Source organism: Phalacrocorax carbo, chromosome 1 (genome assembly GCF_963921805.1).
Source record: "Phalacrocorax carbo chromosome 1, bPhaCar2.1, whole genome shotgun sequence".
Taxonomy (NCBI): domain Eukaryota; kingdom Metazoa; phylum Chordata; class Aves; order Suliformes; family Phalacrocoracidae; genus Phalacrocorax; species Phalacrocorax carbo.
This window is the reverse complement of record NC_087513.1, coordinates 192,962,184-192,981,873: the sequence shown is the minus strand read 5'-3', so window position 1 is coordinate 192,981,873 and position 19,690 is coordinate 192,962,184. Positions and strand designations below refer to the sequence as shown.

Genomic DNA, 19,690 nt, shown 5'->3' with positions numbered 1-19,690 from the left:
ATTCTCTACATATTCTGGTGTCTCACATCTTTCTCACTGGCCTTGAATCTCAAAGGATAGGCCCATGCTCTTCCCTGTGCTGTAGGAAGAAATGAGAAGTTTCCACTATGCTGTGTAATGTGCATCATCTTGCCATGGACTGTCTGAAGCAGGGATTATGCTACCTTGGGAAGTATCATGTTTTAGCAAGTAAGCTGCTTTCAAGGACTGTTGAAGTTTGGACTTCAGCAGATAATTTTAACATTCTGCATTTTCCTTATATGAAATTGAACTGTTCAAGACAATGCAGGAAGATACTGACTTCAGAAGGTTTTACATGTGCTGTGCATGAATAAAAATTATGAGCTATCGTGGCAGATGAAACACATGGGGAGTAGGAAATCACACCTCAGATTACTGTAAAATGCTGAACCATCAACTGTGAATGCCTGCACAGTGCTTAGATGTGACTATATCACATTGGTAACTACGTGGCACTTACTTGGGCCATTTGTGAAGTGGAAAACTATGTATCCCAGAGATTGCAGAAGATTTATGATTCCTATTCCCAGTTACACAGTTTAAGCCAGTTTCTGTACCTCTCTAAATCTTGCAGTAGTAAAACTGGACATGACACCTCACTCACAGAGATGCTGTGATACCTAATGAACATTAAACACTTGAGGAATCTTTAATGAAAAGTGATGCCTGTGCAGGGCAGCTGAGAGCTGCGTCAGATCCCAGGCATATGAAACATCACCCCTATTCTGTTACCATTAGAGTCTTCTCAAGGGAGCCTAATCCCCTTGTTATGACTTTCAAATTGAAAAAAAAAAAGAGAGAGAGAACAACAAAGTTTATCCTTTCACAGCCAGAAGTTTGACTGGGAAGGGAAAAATTGCCATCTACTAAAATATATAAATATATTAATTCATGTCTCCAGAGGTGAATTACAATTTCACTGTTCACTTCCCACCAATCATAAGGTATCAAACTGACTGCAGTAATGCTGGCTAACCTTGCTCTAGACTTAATGATATAAATCAAAAGAGATAAAAAACAGAATCTGACAAGATCTGCCTGACGGTTGTTTTCAGCCCTTAAAAACCCACCAGGACTCAGTTTTATGATATGTATTTCAGTCCTTGGGGGTCATTCTGCCCGGGTTAGTGAAAGGAATGAGAACTCGATGGCAAGATTTTTCTTTAACTGATGTGGCTGCACAGTGGGTCTTTAAAGAACATAAAACACCATGAAACCTAATAGTGAACTAAGTGGCAAATAAGAGGAGAGAATTATGGTCATCAAAACCTCCCCACCGCTCCCAGCCAATCTTCTTGGTGCTACGTGGAAGGCCAAATTTATCACTGGTTTAAGTCAATAATATTATATAAGAAAATTAATAATAAAATAATTAATTTAGCCCAGTATACTGTGGGAAGGCAAAGGAAATAGAGTAATAGGAGAGCCAGTGTTTTCACATTATAAAGAACATACAGAAAATATTTTTTAAATCTTCCCCTAAGAGTTCCAATAATTCTTCCTTTATACCAACAACAACTGCATGTTATCATTTTCTAAGAGAATACTGAAGTTCATAGAAGGGATGTACTACTGTAATTATTTTTTATAGGGCTCAGCTTTTTCCTTCAATCCTTGTTCCCTCTAATACAATTCTGACTTACTAGACTATTTCCTTTGTCAAAACTGCTTAGTATTTCTCTGGCACATCATTTCAATCAAAGAAAGCAGAGACCAAGAACAGGAATGCACAAAATCATCCTGAAATAAATAACTGTAGGACTGACCCTGTAAGTGAAATATGTCAGCAGCTCCACAATAGCTCCTAGCAAGCAAAGGGCCAGGACTTCAAAGGCAGAAGGTGCATAAAAGAAATTTATTTTGTCTGTTCTGTACAGGCAGACAGACAATGGCGAACTGGGACTGAATTTAGAATATTGATACACAGCTATACATTTATTTGAGAGATATCATCCCCTGGAAAACAGTCAGAATACATATCTACTGCCTCTTTCTGTTCGTTTCCACACTAGGATTTTTATGGGTTAACGTTTCATGGTCTACAAAGACTCCAACTGCAAATCTAAAATAACAATGTATATAGACACCATATAACAACCTTAGCTTAAAAGCATCACTATCTTCGCTACTAAACATTTGGCTCTTAAACATCAAACATTCCACAGAGAACAGCAAAAGCAGTGTAAAAAAAAATTGGGTTCTATTTGCACTGTTTTGACAACAAACAAAGCTAAGAGCGAACAGCAGCTATTATCAGACATCTGTTCTAAGGAAGAAATGATATTTACAGCCTCAGGAGTATGTGCTGCTCAAATTACATAAGAGAAAAGGTCAGCATGCTCTAAGTGTACAATTAAAATTCAGTCTGAGAAATCAACACTGCTGCCCAGAAGCAGAGTTCTCGAACCACAATTATACAGATGCAAAGGCTGAGATAAGACCAGATCTTCCTTGTACACACTGTAGGAAGAAAAGGTATTGGAGAATTGCCCTCTAGCTTACCTTAGAACAACAAAATCTCGGACAGGATGAGGAGCCATGCTGTTCAAAACATACTGGTAAACTTCTGTCTGCTTGTCGAGGTTCTCAACTACCTTCCACTGCAAGAAGTCCTCATCCCAGAGGTGACGTTCTCTCAGCACTCGGTTCAGGACAACTGATGGCGGGGCTTCAACTTCCACAGAGGCTTTCCAAAGCCTTAGGGGGTTCCCATCCCCAACCTGGAGTAACGTAACAAAGAACACAAACCCCATGATCTATATGCGGATGTTCAGCAGAGGATAACTGATGACACAGCCTTGGTATGGGTATCTGGCTTTAGCTTAAGAGCATGCATATGTCCCTGCTAACCTATTATTGCTATTGCTACTGTTCTTCTGTATGTGAAAACATATGCATACTAATGCTGGATGGAAAACTGAAGTGCTACGTTACTTCTGCTCTCATAACACTGTGTATCTGGACTAGTTCCCATAGTGCCAGTGAAGTTGTTGTATTATTTCTGGTGTGACAGACACTTTTTCAATGCCAAGCTTCCTAAGTGTAGTGAAGAACATGTGCGTGTAGAAGTAAAAACAGATGAAAGTAGAGACCAAAACCCTGGGCTGAAATAAAGCTTGGGCAATCTGATGCACTAGCTGGGACTGAGGGACAATTAACTCTCCTGCTTAATTAGTGGAAGAGCAGAGCACATGGTGATTTGCTTATGGGTCAGCTACACAGATGTTTGCTCCTCAAAACAGCTGCAAGGGAAGTATTGGGAAAATGCCTTTCAAAGAAGGAACAGACAAACAGCTTGCTAAGTCTTCCTAGCTCATGGGTCCTGTTACTTATTACACCTCCACAGCATGCAGTAAGGGAAGCAGAAAGTGCTAGGCTATGCAAAAGACAAATATCCTAAATTCCACACATACAGCATTTCTACATGGTTTTAGGGCCATCATATTTCAGGCAGCAAACAAGTTAACTGTAAGTACTAGATCTTGCAAGCCCTGCTTTTCTAAGCCCTCCCTACCCTGGTATCCTCACGTACTAGTGCTAGTGCTCCAGAAACCTCCAGCACCTCCCACAGACCCAGGATTGTGTCCCCATAAACCCAACTCCCACCTTAAATTATTTTATGCTGTTACAATTACCTCTCCCCAAAGCTCTCAGTTTCCCTGTCCTCCTGCCCTAGAGCCTCAGAGATTCCCAATCCCCTCTGTAGTCTCACATACCCTTGACGCCAGACCTATTCAGTCCCTCCCTTCTCCCACATCCTACTCACACCTGAGCCCTGTTACTCCCTCCCCAACCTCCTGCAGTCCCTCCCTGGAGAGGTCACTCACAGAAGCGGGCTAGAAACTACAGTAACTCATTTCTTTGTCCTAACAGATGGGTTGCACCTTCCCAAATAGGGGCAATGCTGCCTCCAGCCCCTAAGACCCCCTGACCAGATCCCACACTCCTCCCAATGCCCTTCCCCTAGCTTACTCAAGTCACCCACCCCTAATCCACCCCCTCCTCTTGGTAGCCACTGCTGGTTTGCAGACCTCTGTTTTGCTATTGCATTTCCAGCAGACCTGGACCCCACTGTCTGCAGGGACCCTGCAGCACCCTCCTCCTGGCTGCAGTGGTCTGGCTTTCGCTGCAGAAATGATGGAACCTGGAACAAGTTCAGAAATTTTGATAAAGGTTGCAGATATCAAAAATCCACTGCAAACAAGGACAAGAGGATCTGGCATAAAACTGGCCATATGGCTGGCCTGGCTAAATAAAGCAGTGGGCAGCCTGAAGAGGGTTTCTAAAAACCTGTGATCTGACTGTGTTCTCCAAACTGCTGGCAAAAGACAGGAGCTGGTCAGAAACTTTGCCTGTCTCCCCGTCAAAGAGCTTACCCAGGTAATGCTACCTGTTTTAAACTCAGCTCACCCTCCGTTTGTGGTGTTTGCTTTATCACTTTATTCATTTTGGAGACCTTAGCTTGCTTTGTGTGCCTTTTCCTGGAATCTCATACTTGAATCACTATTATATTACTTTTTAAACTGCTTTTAGTAGTCGTATTAAAATACTGTTTGCTTCACCAGACGGAAGGGTATGTATTTAGCTATGCAACAAGTCAGGGTGTCCCATTGCTAGGCTATATTTTCCTTTGGTTTCTTTACTGCTTCTTCCATGTCTCCCCAAATCACCTTTTTGTAGGCGAGTTCTGTGTTCTCTATACTGGAACACGTGACCCATCCTTTGAATTTCTCTTTTGCTTCCTTCTGGAGATTCTGCATGAGACTTTCCAGGTACATCTGATAGTTCCCTCCTTCCTCATCCACTTGTTTCCCGAGCTCATCCAGGGTGGGAGAATGTACTTCTGCATCGACATAGGAGTTTCGGGACTGGGTGACCATATCGGGTGGGATCTGTGCCACAGAAGGGAGGGAAAACACACAGAGAAAACCTCCTGCTGAAAACCTTTCCTTAAGGCAATGGCTGATGGACCATTCAGCATCCAATTGCAATGAGCCTATGATCTGTAAAATGGATACCTATTTCTGTCTTTGCTTGTTATGCAAGATGAGAAATCAAGGTAGTATAATGAAACAGTCCATGGCTCAGAATAGCACTACTCATGCAGAACTGTATTAGACTGACCAACTGTATGTCAGGATACCTGTGTTGCTCCTCTAGCCCTCCAGAATGTCGCCTTGTACTTCTGGGGAAGAGAGATATGAGCATTATCTCTCTACCACCTGCAGTGAAAGATGCAGGGAGACTGCATCTCCCTGTGTAATTTTATCCTTATTGGGTGACACACAGAAATAAAGTGTATTGGCTCTTCTTTTTGAGTTGAATAAGTTTTAATTGAGGTGCTAAAAGCATTATAATAATATGAAATGTTAAATGAGAAGATTTTTATTTTAATTAGACTAAAATTTCCTAATCCAGTAATTTGTGTTGAAAACTGCCATGGAGTAATTACCCTGCATTTTCAATAGTTACATCTTTGAATGCTAGAGGGGAACAGTCATAAAGAGATGAGGTAAATAAACTTTAGATGGAGCAAGTTTACAAATAAGTGAGGCATCATCAATCTCTGAGCTAATACAAGACAGAAAATGTAAGCATAAACATAAATACTTCAAAGGATGCTGCATTATGTGGCCATGAATAATGCTGTTTGAGTCTCTCACTCACCTCAAAAAGTTTGTTGCATTCCATTATCATGTGAGCAAGTCCCTGTGTAGCTGCCAGGTTTTCACTGAGGTCCTTCTGATCTGGCTTCCCTGTTGCATATTTCTTCTGTATTACTCTGTAATTGAATTCAGAGTTTCAGGTAAAAAGAGCTGAATCTTTTTAATATGAAAGCAAGGAGCAGCAGGATGTTTGCAACACCAGAGAGAAAAGTCTATCTTTAGTTTTTATTTATCACAAAGATTGCTTAGACTGTTGGGCCTTTTTTAAAGGAAAAATGTTTACCTAAAATACTGCTGAGCCAAAGGTAAAAGCAGGAAAGGTTATGCATGTCTTGCACTAGGTGTTGTGCGTTTTGGAATGGACTTTGAACAGACATGATGTACAGTGGTTTACGTTGTTACTGCTTAAAGCACTTGCTCAGACACTGGTTATATACACTGAGATTCTTGGTCATGTATGTATTCTGAACCAGATGTGGGGGAAAAATGTCAGAAGGGACATCAAATTGGGACCACTAATGTTCAGCTGGGTCTATGCCCTGTTTAGTCTACACCTACCATGTTACGTGTCATCTTCATGTAGCCTGAAATAAACTCAGGTTCCCAAGTGGCAGAATATAGCCAGAAAATAGAGTGAAAAACCACTCACTGGAAATTCACATATTAAAATCCTTTAAAACATGGCCAATCTTTGACTTCAATCAGAGCAAAATCAGGCCCTTTCCCTTTACAGAAGCCAACATTACTTATGCAAAACTCACTAGTACCTCACCAGAATTTCACATGGAAAGTAGGCACTGCATATTCACAACAGCCAGCCAGAAATGCTTGCTGGGCTTGTGAAAACACTTTCTGTGCATGTACAAGTGTACTACTGGCTCTGCAGCCATGCCCTGTGTAACGTGTGCTGGAAAGCAGATGCTTTGGAAAATTTTGTCCTGCATACCTTTAGAAACACTGAAAAGCATCATTTTGTATTAAGGATATGACTATTTATAGTGTTGAGAAGAAACTTACCTTGGTGAGCTTTCTTTCTTCACTATATTGAGATGGAAGAGGGAAGGGGCCAGACAAACAGCTATGTTCATAGGAGTCATCTGATTCTCCTCCACAGAGGTGACATCGCTCAGGAAGCACAGCAGAGTCTGCAAAACTTCCCGGTTCTCATCGGACATCAGCATGATGGCTGCCTGCACCGCCTGCAGCCGCTGCTCCTTGGGGACATCTGAGGAAAAGCAAGGGACATTCAGGGCGGCTCAACTGTAAGATCAGGTAAGGAGCCAGGAACAAGATAGAGTTAGCACAAGCATTCAAACTCTGGGATTGGCTTTCTGAAGAGGCAGATGACAGGGGACTAAGGGGTGAAGACCAGCTGGTTGTTGGAGGGCTCTGGTATTTGCTCCTCCATCAAGCACAGCTTGCCTAGCCAGTGTATGACATTTCTCTGCTTGTTTGAAAGGTTCTTCCCCAAGAAAGAGACTGAACTTCATTTAAAGTTTATGAAGGGAGAGTAGTGCTCAGTACTCATATCCTTAAATGGTACTTTTCAGGTTTCTGTTGTCCCCTGGAAAGACAGTTCGTAAAGGAGAAGACCTGCCAGCCCTTCAGGTCATAGGTAAACAACAGGCAACTAAGAGTTTTAGGGAAATGGAGTAAGTTTCATCAGGTTTCATCAGTGCTATGCCTTATAGACAACTACACTAATCATCTCATTCCCAATCCCTTGCGTTACAGCAAACCAAGCCATTCTGGATATAGGAAAAAGATCTCGGATATAAGAAGATGATCTTCAGTGAGTCCCAGAAAATCAGAAATCCCTTGCCAATACACTAAGAGAGAAAAAATCCTTCCTAACTTCACATTAATGATTTGTTAAACAGGATGAAGGGGAAGAAAAACTCCCAGCTACAGATTTATTTAATTGCAGACATTATGAAATACAGTTGGTATCCCAGCAATTTGCAACATTTTTCTTTCTGTGAAAGGAGTTTTGTCAGTACTGTCTAAAACAGAAAAATATATTTGTTGTTGGTCACACGGAAAAAAGCCCGCTGCTACTCATTCTTAACCCAAACATTAGTCTCCAGTGTCTACAGAGCCCATCTTTTCCTGTTCCCACCTTGGTTTAAACAGGCCCACCTGCAAGTCTTTCAGAAATGCTTTAAAGTACTGGTGAAGCTCAAGAAAATCTTTCCTAGCATATTTTTTCCCCTCCAGTCAGCGTTGAGTTTTTCAGACTTCCCACTGCAGTACCACGCAGGGTTACAAGTCAGCCCGTGCCCCTTTTTTACAGCATTTTTTTTGTTGTCTGGTAGCAATATTTCACTGTTCAGCCTTCTGGCTGTTGTGAATGCTAATGCCAGGCTCCCAACTCGGAGATGGGGATTCCTTCTGGCTACAGACCTCATAATGCCAAAGACAAAGATCTGCCATGTCTCTCTCCCTTTGGCAAGGGGGTAGTTTATTTGCAGTCTCTCCAATGGCAAGATAGGACATTCCCAATTCTCATCAAGTGATAGTTTAAAGGCAATTTGTTTCCAAGGACACGTAGAACATGTCTTTCTAGTGGATAATCTCCTCGGCCACTTCACTATTGAAACAATTGTGATTGCCATTTTATCTAAACCAAGACTTTGTGTTGCTTTTTTGAACAAGCACGCTGATGTGTGCGTAGGCAGACAAGACCTGTAACTTGTAAGCAGGAAAGAAGAGGGGGAAATGATGGTCCAGGGCTAGGCACCAACTGTTTCAGTTCACTTATGTCCCAAGACATCATGTATGACCAAATCCACTAAATTTACTTGCGATGCTGTCTCTCACATGCAGGATCACAACATTTCTCTACCAGCTACAGACACTGTGATGTTAAACACATCAGTGACTATGCACCACAGAGAGATTTTTACAGTAAAAGGAGGCACAGAAGTGACTTAGATTCTTTAGCACTGGTTTTATACAGTGTTTAAAAATGGCTTTCTATTGTTTTGGCAGCTGAAGTGTCTGCAAATGAAAAGACTAGACACACAGACACGCTCCTCTCTAGCGCTTCCGGTTATTTGGCTTATGCTGGCTGGGTATGTTTTTCTGTATCTGCCAGAGCACCGGCTGACTGGCCTTCATAATGGACATTCTCAGGAAAAAACTCTAATTCCTCTGGCTTTTCAGTGTTTTCCTCATTGTTTATTTCTCCCTCAGTCTGGAGAAGAGATACACAGTCATTTCCTGATTTACAGGGATTTTCATCATTCTGATGAATTCGAGCCTCAGATTTTGCTGAAGTATAAGCAGTATACTGAAATGAAAAGAAATCATCCTCTGTTTTTCTCTTTATCTATGAGATCTTTACATATAAGCTGAAGATGTAAATGAAGGCAGCTTGTTGCTTGCATGTACATTTTATTGACTATAGTGAAAAGGCAAATAATTAAAAGTCATAGCAATGAAAGGGACTGCACAGGCTTATGTTCTCATGGTCAAGTACCACTTCTCCATGCCCAGAAGACTCACTTGCATTGAGATGTCTGCATGAAATGGGCCCACAGTTTAAAGAAATCTGACAAAAATGTGAGTCTTCACACTTTTTATGTCCATTATAACTTGTCCTCTTGGCTTCTTTCTGATTGTGTGGCTGATATTTTCAAAGCTTCTCAAGATTTGAACACTGTCTTTCCATCGTATTTGTTAGTATTTTGACACTGAAATCTTTAGGCAGTTCTAAAAATCTCTCAGTGAAAGATTTGGAGGGCAGAGAGGTTCTTTTATACATCTCAAAGGTGAGCAGAAAGAATCCAACCCAGTGTTAACATACCAAAATTATCCACAATATATTATATATTATTATATAATTGTTTATAATAATAAAAATATTGCAACTTACATTGGTAGATGTGTAGAAAAGTCTCTCCTAGCTTACTTGTGAGCAGAGGTTCTGGCAAATCCCTGAAAAACTGCTTTACCATGTCTGCCACATCATATGCTGACTGGTCTTCATAGTTGACGTTGTCTGGGGAGCTCTCATTCATCTGACGTAGGGCCTGGATTCGGGATTTCACTCCAGATTTTCGAAACAGACCCACCTAAAAAAAGCACCGTGTTGAACTGAGTTTAAAAATAACGTTACTTAAAGTGTGTATGTACGTATAGTTACACATATATAAATCTATTATAGGGAACTTAGATTGTGACCAAAGCTTGGGCTGCTTATTTTTCTCTAGGCAAGAACAAGAGAAATGTGCAAGTGTAATGGTAATGACTTCCCACTGTATTGTAGGCAAGTGCATGCTCCCATGGCAGGACTGTAAGAGTTAATAACGCTGCTGCTCAGTGTCCCATCCTAGAGGGAAAGTTCAGAGTGCATGTGATATCCCTGCTGCCTGAAGAGTTTAAGCAAGATGCTCAGCTGATATAAATCAGCAGTGGCTTGCTTGGCTTGGGTAGCTGTCTGTTGATTTACTCCAGCTGAGAATCTGGTTCCTTATGTTTATTTGGGTATAAATTTTGAAGACTAACAACAAAGTATTATGCTCAGCTAAGTAATAAATGCTGTGGCAAAAGATTAGTACATCCTGGTAGAGCTTTAAAATCAAGACCAAATCTATTTTTCCCCCTTTCTGCTCTCTGCTTCCAACAGTTCCCCCAAATCCCACTAAAAACCCCAGTTCAAAAGCAGGGACCACAGAGGGATTACTTCTGCAGTGTCACTAAGATACATTTTTATCATTTTTGCTCTCTCTTCTAAAGGAAGCAGTAATTCTTCAAATGATGCCTTCATGGCAGTGCTGCCCTTTTACGTCCTTCTTGCCAGTGGAATTCCCCCGGGGGTGAATTCCTGAGCCTTAACCACATTATTTATTCCCAAGTGCATTTACAGTGTTTCATTTGGGAAGTGTTAGCACTGTCTTCCTTCAGATTTGCAGGGGAAAAGGTGAAATATTGAGAAAGACCTATGTAAAAGCTGCATTTCAGGTTGGTAGCTATAAACTTCTGCTCCTCCATGCCCACTCTCTTGCTGGTGGTCTGTTCAGCTTTCTGTGTGGCATAGTCCACCAATAAAAATGTATAAAGGCAAGGAAATAATGCCTTTTGGCCTTCCTCCACTCACTTCTGCCAGCACAGAGTTCACGGAGGTCCCTGCTTTCCCTAGAACACGTCCCATGTTCAGGAACGTGGTATTTAGGACTTCCATTAACTCACACATTAATGACACTAATTACATTCTATGCAGCTCTGTGAGGGCATGTATTTATTTATACGGAGATGAACTGCTACCCCAGACTGACTGTGAGCAGCTCTTCTGCTATGTCTTCTTAGTGATGAATTTAGCGTTCCTCATGTGCTGTATTTATGTGCAGGAAGTAAAAAACTAGAGTGTGCCCTGCATACATCCCAGTGCACTGTATTTCTGTTCACAGGTGAAGCTCTGTTCTTCATTCGGACAAGAAAATACAAGAAAGAGCATCTGACTCCTGTCATCTGGTTTTCCCTTTCCCTTTGACGATGACTTCTTAAATACCATTTCCTCTTAGAAATGTGTGCTGAAGATGCAGAAGGACCTGTGCCAATTCTGTTGAAAAAAGACAGTTTTGGCGTGTGGTAGATAAATGTGAGAGCAGAGGCTCAGTTCTCTGCTTTTGAGGGAAAGTGTCCTTGCTGGTATTAAGAACCTTTAAAAACTTCCAGCAAAGTCTGATTTGAGAGGTCAGACTTCAAATCTCACCTGTACAATCTCCTGCTCCACATCATTCTGCTACCCTTGATCTCTGTTTTTGTTTACTGATAGTTATCCAAACTCCTATTTCCCTTTTTCTTGGAAAAAGTCATAATTAATCAAAAAAGGACAGTTCTTCACTTGATAGTAAAATGTTTTAGGCTCTGTTCTGCAATATTACAGACTCATTCTGTAAATAAAATGGGACTATAAATCCAGTGATTTATCAGAGGTTAGTCTGGCCCAATCTCTTTATTACCCCCATGCTCTGGATCATCTGCCCTGCAAGTAGCCATATGATGCATGACAGAAATAAGATACAGCTGACAAAGGCGAAGAATTTTCTATTTCACAAGTTGAAGCTGAATAATATATCCTACAAATAATGGTAAGGCTTCTCATACCACCTTAGACATTTCAGTGTCAGGAGACAGACTTTGCAATGATTTAGAGCAACCTCAACTTTACCAAGTGCGTGCAGTAGAAGCTCTCATGCCTGTCCAGGACTCTAGACTGCCTTCTGCAGTGCATGGAAAAGACACATAAGCAAGATGCTGGGGGAGACTGGAGGCTGCTCAGACCTCTGGCTGGGCATTAGGAGACTTTGAATTAAATGGGAACAAAGGGAGTGACTGTAAAGCAGAGAAGCTGAATTGCCTGGAGGGTTTTGGCCTAGAAAGATTTTTGGTAGAAAGATATTTTAAATGGTCCCAAACTGTACTTCTCCTCCTTCATTTTCTATTCAATAGTTTCCCAATTTTACTCTGAGTGGAAACTCAAGACGAGTTGAAATGGCGCTTCACATAGTTCTGATGCTTCCCAGCAAGTAAACCCTCCCTCTTGGAGCAGATATTTGTCTGAGACTGCCCACGGACACTCCTTTTGACCACCTCAAATCTCTCAAGATATTTTTCTTTCTCTTTGGTTCTACCCTCTCTGTTACTTTCTCCCCCATTTATGCCCCCTCTCTTTTCTTTCTTCGTATTGTTCTGCCACTTAGCTGACAAGCCCATCCCTATCCCCACATCTCCTGTTCCTCATAGTTGGGCAAGTGTCTCCTCCTCCAATTCCATCACTGATTCCAGGCTTGCTGCATCACTTTTCTTTCTACACTGGGTTTCCCCACTCAGTACGCAAATCCAGATTACCACAGCGATAACCAGGCATGTCAGCTACTGAATGTATTGCTTCTAGTTGTCTCTATGCATCTTCCCTTCCATCCCCTGTTAATACATTTCCAACTGGCTATTCCTCCCACCCCTCAACTCCTGTATTACATATGGTAGGCAGAACTCATCTCACCTCACTTTTGACACCCAGGAGGTAGATGTTAAGTCTGACCACTATGGGATTCCTTCACAGTCAACAGAGAGAAAGGACAGGAAGGGCCTGTGTCTCTGGCTGTAAAGGGAAATGGCTGTGATTCACAGCTAAGCATTTAATTTTTAGACTTCCATTTTGGGGAGGATGGCTGTCACCCAACAAAACAACCTGAACAGCAACCAGAATGGTGATCAGAAAACAGAAAGATTCAGAGCTGACCATTTCCACCCTTTTTGTGTACTCAGAGCTAGGAAAGCAGCAAAGTCTGTGAAGTACAATGCTGGTTGCTCCTTTTGAACTTATAACTACCTAAAAGCAGTTATGAAAGAGGTCATATGACACAAGGTCCATAGTAGTAGAGGACTGAACTCAAACAGCCAGGGGGTTTCTCCCAGTCCTATGTTCATGGAGATACATATCCTCATCCTTAGGGAAAGAACAGTAAAAATATGATTGGTATGTCCCTGCTCTGTAGCTAAAGGGAATCAAGAAGTCTGAAATACTTGGAGCGTGAGGGTCTCCCAGCTGGCTTGCTGCAGCTAAGAACGCTATAAAAGGAAATGTACCGTAATGGCTTTGGCATTGAACCCCTGCTGACCTAACTCTATCTGAATATATCTGACTTTGTCAACAGAATACTTAGAATATTTTGCTGAGTTTGCTCTCTATTCTTGGACTTTTCTTTCTTTACTAAGTAAATAAAACCTTTTGTACGATAACTTGTGAAATGGTGAATGCAGTTAACCCTCAGTGGAAACAGTCAAGCATAAGCAGTGCAGATACAGGTAGAAGCTGGGACTCCTGAGCTGTGATTCAAGAGGCATGAAGTTCTCATGCCATTCCTTGAGGTATGCTATTGTACACAAATCAGCAGAACTGTTATAGCTTCAGGAATTCAACAGATTAGCTGTATGCAAATCTCAAAATGGTAAATCTTTAGTACTGACACCAGGTATCAAATCACCAGAGGAGATCTGGGCCCAATATGAGATATAACAATCTTCAAGTAATTCTGGTACCCAGTACAAAAAACTTCACCATTGCTTGTTTAGGGTGGCTTTTCACAAAAAAAACCCTGAGTCCCAGGAGTAAAGGTCATACCTGATCTAGACAATTGCTCCGTAGGTAGCGTAGCGCTTGCTGTATGCTCTGGGGAAGAGGCTGTCCTGTTCTCTGGACGTGAACTATCAGAGGCACACCAAAGACGTTCTTATCCTTGTAGTCAGGGACTTTCATCCTCTTCATGAACTTTGGCACAGACCTGAAAATTAACATGAACAGGCTGCATGAAAATATCAAAGTATTTACACAGCCTCTCTGAGTAACACTGCTGGCAGAAATTGGTAACTGCAGGCACCTCCTTTTTTATAAAGATAGTGAAATAATTCTTAATGCACGGTACACAGACACTTTACAATCTGTATAATTGATGGATTTCTTGAAAACTTTTATAAGTAGAAGGCCTCTGGCTCTAAGATGTAGAATAACAATCTGTTCTGACAAAAAGCTTTTACTAGACAGTTGTCATCCAGCTGAAGCCAACATGGTTTAAAGCATCCAGTAGGGACCCAAAGGAATGGCACAGCAAAGCATAGTGCAGAGGCTATCTGAAAGAAAAGGAGGTTCAGTCCTCTAACATGCTGAATGATTTTTGTACTACCAGCTACATGATTTAGCATTTCTATTGACTAACGATTTACAGTAATAAATGATGGTGGGAAATCTCTATGTGCCGGATTCATCCCTGGTGTTATATGATTGTAAGTGAAGCTGGCAAGCTTGTTTTTTTCTGAAATGATGGTGAAAATGAGAACAAACTGGATTCCCTTTGTGGAGTCATAACTGCAGTGGAATTTTTTTTAAAAAAAAAGGTGACTATGACCTGAATATGACAAAGATTTTTCTCATCTGTGTGGGAAGGAGATAAAACTTGGATTAAATGACCTACTGAAGGAGTACAGCATATAACTTCACAGCTATTTAAAGTCCCACTCTTACAAATCCTTAGAGACTGATTATACAAACTGAAGAAATATTAATCAGGAGGGAAAACCTTTGTACAAACAGCAGCATCTAGAATTTGCTGTATTCTGGTCTGCTTATTTGGAGTTGGTTAAGGTGACATTAATTTCAGTACAGATGTTGTCAGCTAGCTGCAGGGAACTGCACCGAAGGAGAACAGCAATCTGGGGGTTCATCTTACTGAATTTTTGCTCTGTAACGGAGATTTAGAAAGAGTTAGCAGTCCTGACTTCCTCTATATAAACTGTGGAGAGAGGCACCTCTGGAGGGTGACCCAAATCCTGAGCCTTGGATAGAATGAACTGCCTTTGGAGTTGCCTGTCTTTTTCCACTGAGCACAGACGGCGGACCTAACTTGCTCAGATTAGACTTATAACTTTTCAGAGTGGCTGATGTCAGTGAGGTGAATCTCACACGTAGTCCCTTGTATCTATTTTTCCATTTCTAAAGGAAAACTTGTCTTATCTAGCTCACAGCTGAAATTAGTGGGATTTCAAAGTGCTTTGAACTTGAACATGGAAATCACAATGTAAATGTCAAGTCATATTATTCTTGGACTCAGTGTCTCTGTGTATTAGGAAAAGTTTCTGTTATCCTTCTGATTATTTCTCAGATACTTATAATCTCTTATCTATGGCCATTTCCATTCCAGTATACTTCAGTATGCATGGCCCATCAGGGTTCGTATAGTATTAAACATGCAGATTTCTGTAGCCAGTTGCTGCAGGAGGAGCCACATCGCCAGCATTCATGTCCATCTGCCCTTCACTCCACGCTCTGAGTGGCCAGGTAGCTGTTACAGCTGCTACAGCTGCAAGCTCCCTCTAACGCAAGCCCAGGACTAGGCTAAAGCTTACTCTTGATCTGCAGACAAAACTCCTGTAACTGTTCTAACCCTTCTTTTAAAGCACAAACAAACCAATATCAAACATATGAAGTATCATCAGCAGCTGTTTCTTTTTGAATCACAAAACAAATTCTGGGGAAGACTTACTGTAAACATTTCCTACTTTTAATCACTCTCTCCTACTCCTGTTTATTTTTCTGGAACTGGAGTGTTGTTAGAGAGGCTGGGGTTGTCTCTCTGTTAGAGCACAGGAATGAAGTCAGATCTCCAGGATCTATTCCTGACTTTGCCACTGAGTCACTAGGCAGCAATGGATTAAAGGGGACAGTTTCAAATTCTACAGTTGAAATAAACTGCTCTTCCTAATTGCATTTACTAAATCTACTATCAGTATAACAAAATTAGGAGAAACTATTTTCTTCTAAAAATTTTTCTCTTCCAGTTATCGATGGTACTCACCAGGTCCACCCATGTTTGTTTGACATGGAGTACTTTTCCATGATGGCAGTAAGACGAAGCAGAGAGAATTTCTGCAGTAGATTCAGCTGGGCTGCTGACTGATTGCTGATGTGAAGTGATGCGATGGAGTGGCTCAGGCAATGAGAGATTTGGAAACTATGCCATCGTAATCGCCTTTAACAAAAGAAACAATAGAAAAATCAGACAACTGCTTTAACTGGGCAGAGAAGGTGGTATACTGTGAGATAGTGCTGGCCAATATACAAAACACACATAAACATATACACACGTTATGGCTCATGGTGTGCCAACTGAAAGAAAATATAGCTTGGAGGCAAATAAAACAATTTGCTCAATCACTTTAATTTTGGAAATGCCCAAGCTTTGGTTTTTTCAATGTTAGATTCACCAGTGGCTGTGGGGCCCATCCATGTACTCAGGGGAGCAGCACAGCCTGCCATGCCCTTTAGCCCACACATTTCCAACAGGATGTGAGAGATACAGATTCAAATGTTCTCTCCCTGACTCAGAATTGGGATTTGATGCCTGGTCCCTTACCTCCCATGAGGCTGGCCTAACCACCAAGGTATCTGGAGATGAGGTTCTCCAAATATCTCTATTATTAAATACTGAAGGATTTTTTTGAGAAAGGAGTGAACCCTGTGTCTCCTTGGCAAGAGCCGTAATCACCAAGCTATTGAGCCACTCACATCTTCTCTTTACTCCAATGCACTTTCTCTATATACTGGATACACTGGAAAAAAAACTCATTTCAGTTTCTTGTTTTGCTAAACATGAGCTCTGGCTCAAATCCTAAAAACTTTGGCACTGCTCATTTACTCAGTAGTTTCCTTGAGTTCCCTTGCTTGTGATGGTGGTAAGCAAGCGTGGGCAGTAGTAAACTATGGCATGGCAGAATCCTCTGTGAGGACATGACAAGACTAACAGAAGATCAGAAAAGACCAGGTATTTTCTCACTGCTTTTGCACATAAAAGCCACCCTACACACAGCGGTATGGATCCACAAAGGCCTTTACCCAGGACCGTGCTCCCTTGGTTCAACAGGAACTCACCCTTCTGACTTAAAACAGGTCTGCAAACTCTTAACAAAATCCTGCTTTTCACTTTTATTAAGAAGTTAATTGTATAACATAATTTCACCCCATCATGTAAGGGACTGAGGCGGAGTAGGGGAATTCTCTCTGAGTACAAAGGGACACGTTTTTAAAGCAGACCAGTGCATAAAAAAAGTGCACAAGGCTACTGACATGTAAATACTGGGGTGCATAACTTAGAAGACAAACAGAAAATATATCCCACAATATATAAAGGGTCCTACTATGTAATCAATGGATCAAGGGAGAAAAAAATCCCTCAGTGTGCTCTGCTAAACCAGTTCTCTACTGACTCCATGCAAGAATTTCCATAGCAGGATGCCCCTTCTCCCAAAGTCCCACCCTTTCCTGGGAAGTCCCCATCCCCATACAGGATGAGTTCAACTGTAATGGTACCCTGTACCTTCTGACTCCCAGGCTGAGAGCCTCTGCTTCGTTATATTGTATTTCACGGTCTATGGATCTGTGTACAAAATTTTGCTACCTACCTGCTTGGCCTTGTGAGTGACGCTCCCACCCCAGAGTCTCTCCTGTCCCTAACACCAGTGGCTTCCGATTCATTCAGGGATGTTCCATCTCTATCCATGTCACTCGGTGTGGTCCGGCCATCAGAGACAGAGTTTCCTTCAAAATCAAGTGTAATCTGTGTGGGTGACTGGAAAGGCAATAACGGAGATTCCCTGACCGACACATCATCGGCTGGCAGACCTGGCAACACATTCTTTGACCAGCCATCTACCACCTCCTGGAGTCCATTGACATGTTGCAAAATGTCATCTAAATGAGGAAAAAGGACATCTTTCTCTAAGTCCAGGAGGTCCCCAGTACTAGCATACAAGTGGGAACCTGGTACATTGTCATAGATACTAATTCTGCTCTCTTTAGGGCAGCAAGCCATCAATCCAGACTCTTTTGGAGTCGAGCAGTTCTGCTTTCCCAAAGAGATGCTGCCTGTCCTCCAGTTTACACTGTTACTGTTGTCTGTAGGTGAGAGGCTTTCAATAGAAAGTGCCTTTGGGAAGGTCCCTGGTTTATGATCCTTGGGAATATGCACAACCAAGTTCTCTTGGGAATGAAATTCATTTTTGCGGTTTTGGTCTACCACTTGCCGTAAGGCCGTTCCTGCCAGAACATCTAGGTCCTCCAGGTACATCCCGCCTCTCTTGTTTGCTTCATGGCATTTGCGTTCCTTCAAACACGGTGTGCTCACCCCACTGCTGCTGTTTTCAGACTGACTGCTGTCACTGCTGGATTTGGCAGAAAAGGAAAGTCCTCTTTTGACTGAATCTTGTCCTAAGTTTTGGAGATCACCATTGACTATCTGTACACAGTGCATGTCTTTCAAGGATTTCGGCTCATACTGGAGAACAGGTCCACTTATTTCTAATGGACCTGTTCTTCCCGAGCCTTTTAGTTTCCCATGGACACCTTTTGCTTTTAGTGTCTCCATGCGTTTTAGAAAGGTTTTTGCTTTGGTTCGTGTTGGTTTCTCATTCTTCAGATTGTCCTTGGTGGGCAGGGCAGTGTTTATCACAGTGGTGTCTTGCAGCAGTGTGCTTTCTACATCGTGCTGGCCAGAGCAGTTGCAGGTCTCCCTGGCAGCGCTGCTGATGCCGGACTGACTCCTGTTGTCACTTCCCCCACTGCTCTCGCTGTGAATAGATGAGACCTCAGGTTCACTCAGATCTGTAAGGACGCTCTCGCTGCTTGTTGTATTTTTCATTTTAATGTCCCCAGAAGATCCATGTCTGTCTGGTCGGTGAAGCAAAGCATCAATGTCGTCCACCCGAGACCATCGTCTGCTGGTTCTTTGGAAAGTCCATTTATTACTGATAGCACAGAGGTCTTCTTCATCTGAATCTTCACTCTGGAAAATAGCAAGTAGCATATGTTAAAAACAGGTGCTTTTACTTGTTATTTGAATTAATATGATTGTGCTGCTCCATGTGAACAACAGGTGGTGAAGTCTCCCTGAACCTAGTTTATGAAAGATTGCTCATCAATCCTTTCATAACAGCCTCTTCCATTTAATTGTAAAGACTGCAGTGAGCATCTTAACAAGTAAGGAATAAAAGCCTGCTCATGAGTCCCATCAGTGCCTCTTGGCTTCTGTGGGGTGGATTCCCTGTGCGCTGAACTGTGTAGGACTGATGCCCATAGTGACTGTTCAGAAGAAAAAGGAGGTTGAAAGGTCCAAGTAGAGGGATCCTTATTTGCAGGGATAGTGTTGATACACATGGTAAAGACTGGGAAGTAGCTGGGTACTACAGCAATAGGAGCCATTTAAGAAACCAAGACAGCAAATACCCAGTGCTGCACTTAGTTTTGCAGTGAGAACTAAGCAAACACCTATAAACTTCACAGACCAGGTACTTCTAACAAGATTCATGTTTCAGGAACGTAATTACAGCTAATAGCCACGATGCTTAAAGTAACAGTAAAAAAATATTTGAAGGTGTCACTTAGGGTGGGTCTGAGCACAGGCAAAGGAAGGCAGCAACGGCAGACGTGGAGGTGTGGGGAGGAGGAG

General features: G+C 42.0%; 1 protein-coding gene across 11 annotated transcripts in view; it reads right to left on the bottom strand.

Annotated features, from left to right (window-relative positions):
• Positions 1–19,690, bottom strand: part of STARD13 (StAR related lipid transfer domain containing 13) — a 308,987-nt gene that overhangs the window by 5,038 nt on the left and 284,259 nt on the right. For all 11 annotated transcript variants that reach the window (XM_064441029.1, XM_064441031.1, XM_064441027.1 and 8 more), the window contains 8 exons: positions 17,649–19,027; positions 16,046–16,219; positions 13,819–13,978; positions 9,565–9,763; positions 6,705–6,912; positions 5,689–5,803; positions 4,692–4,913; positions 2,524–2,741 (listed from right to left, as the gene is read on the bottom strand). In XM_064441029.1, the coding sequence (XP_064297099.1) occupies positions 2,524–2,741; positions 4,692–4,913; positions 5,689–5,803; positions 6,705–6,912; positions 9,565–9,763; positions 13,819–13,978; positions 16,046–16,219; positions 17,649–19,027 (2,675 nt within the window). The remainder of the gene's footprint in view (positions 1–2,523; positions 2,742–4,691; positions 4,914–5,688; positions 5,804–6,704; positions 6,913–9,564; positions 9,764–13,818; positions 13,979–16,045; positions 16,220–17,648; positions 19,028–19,690) is intronic.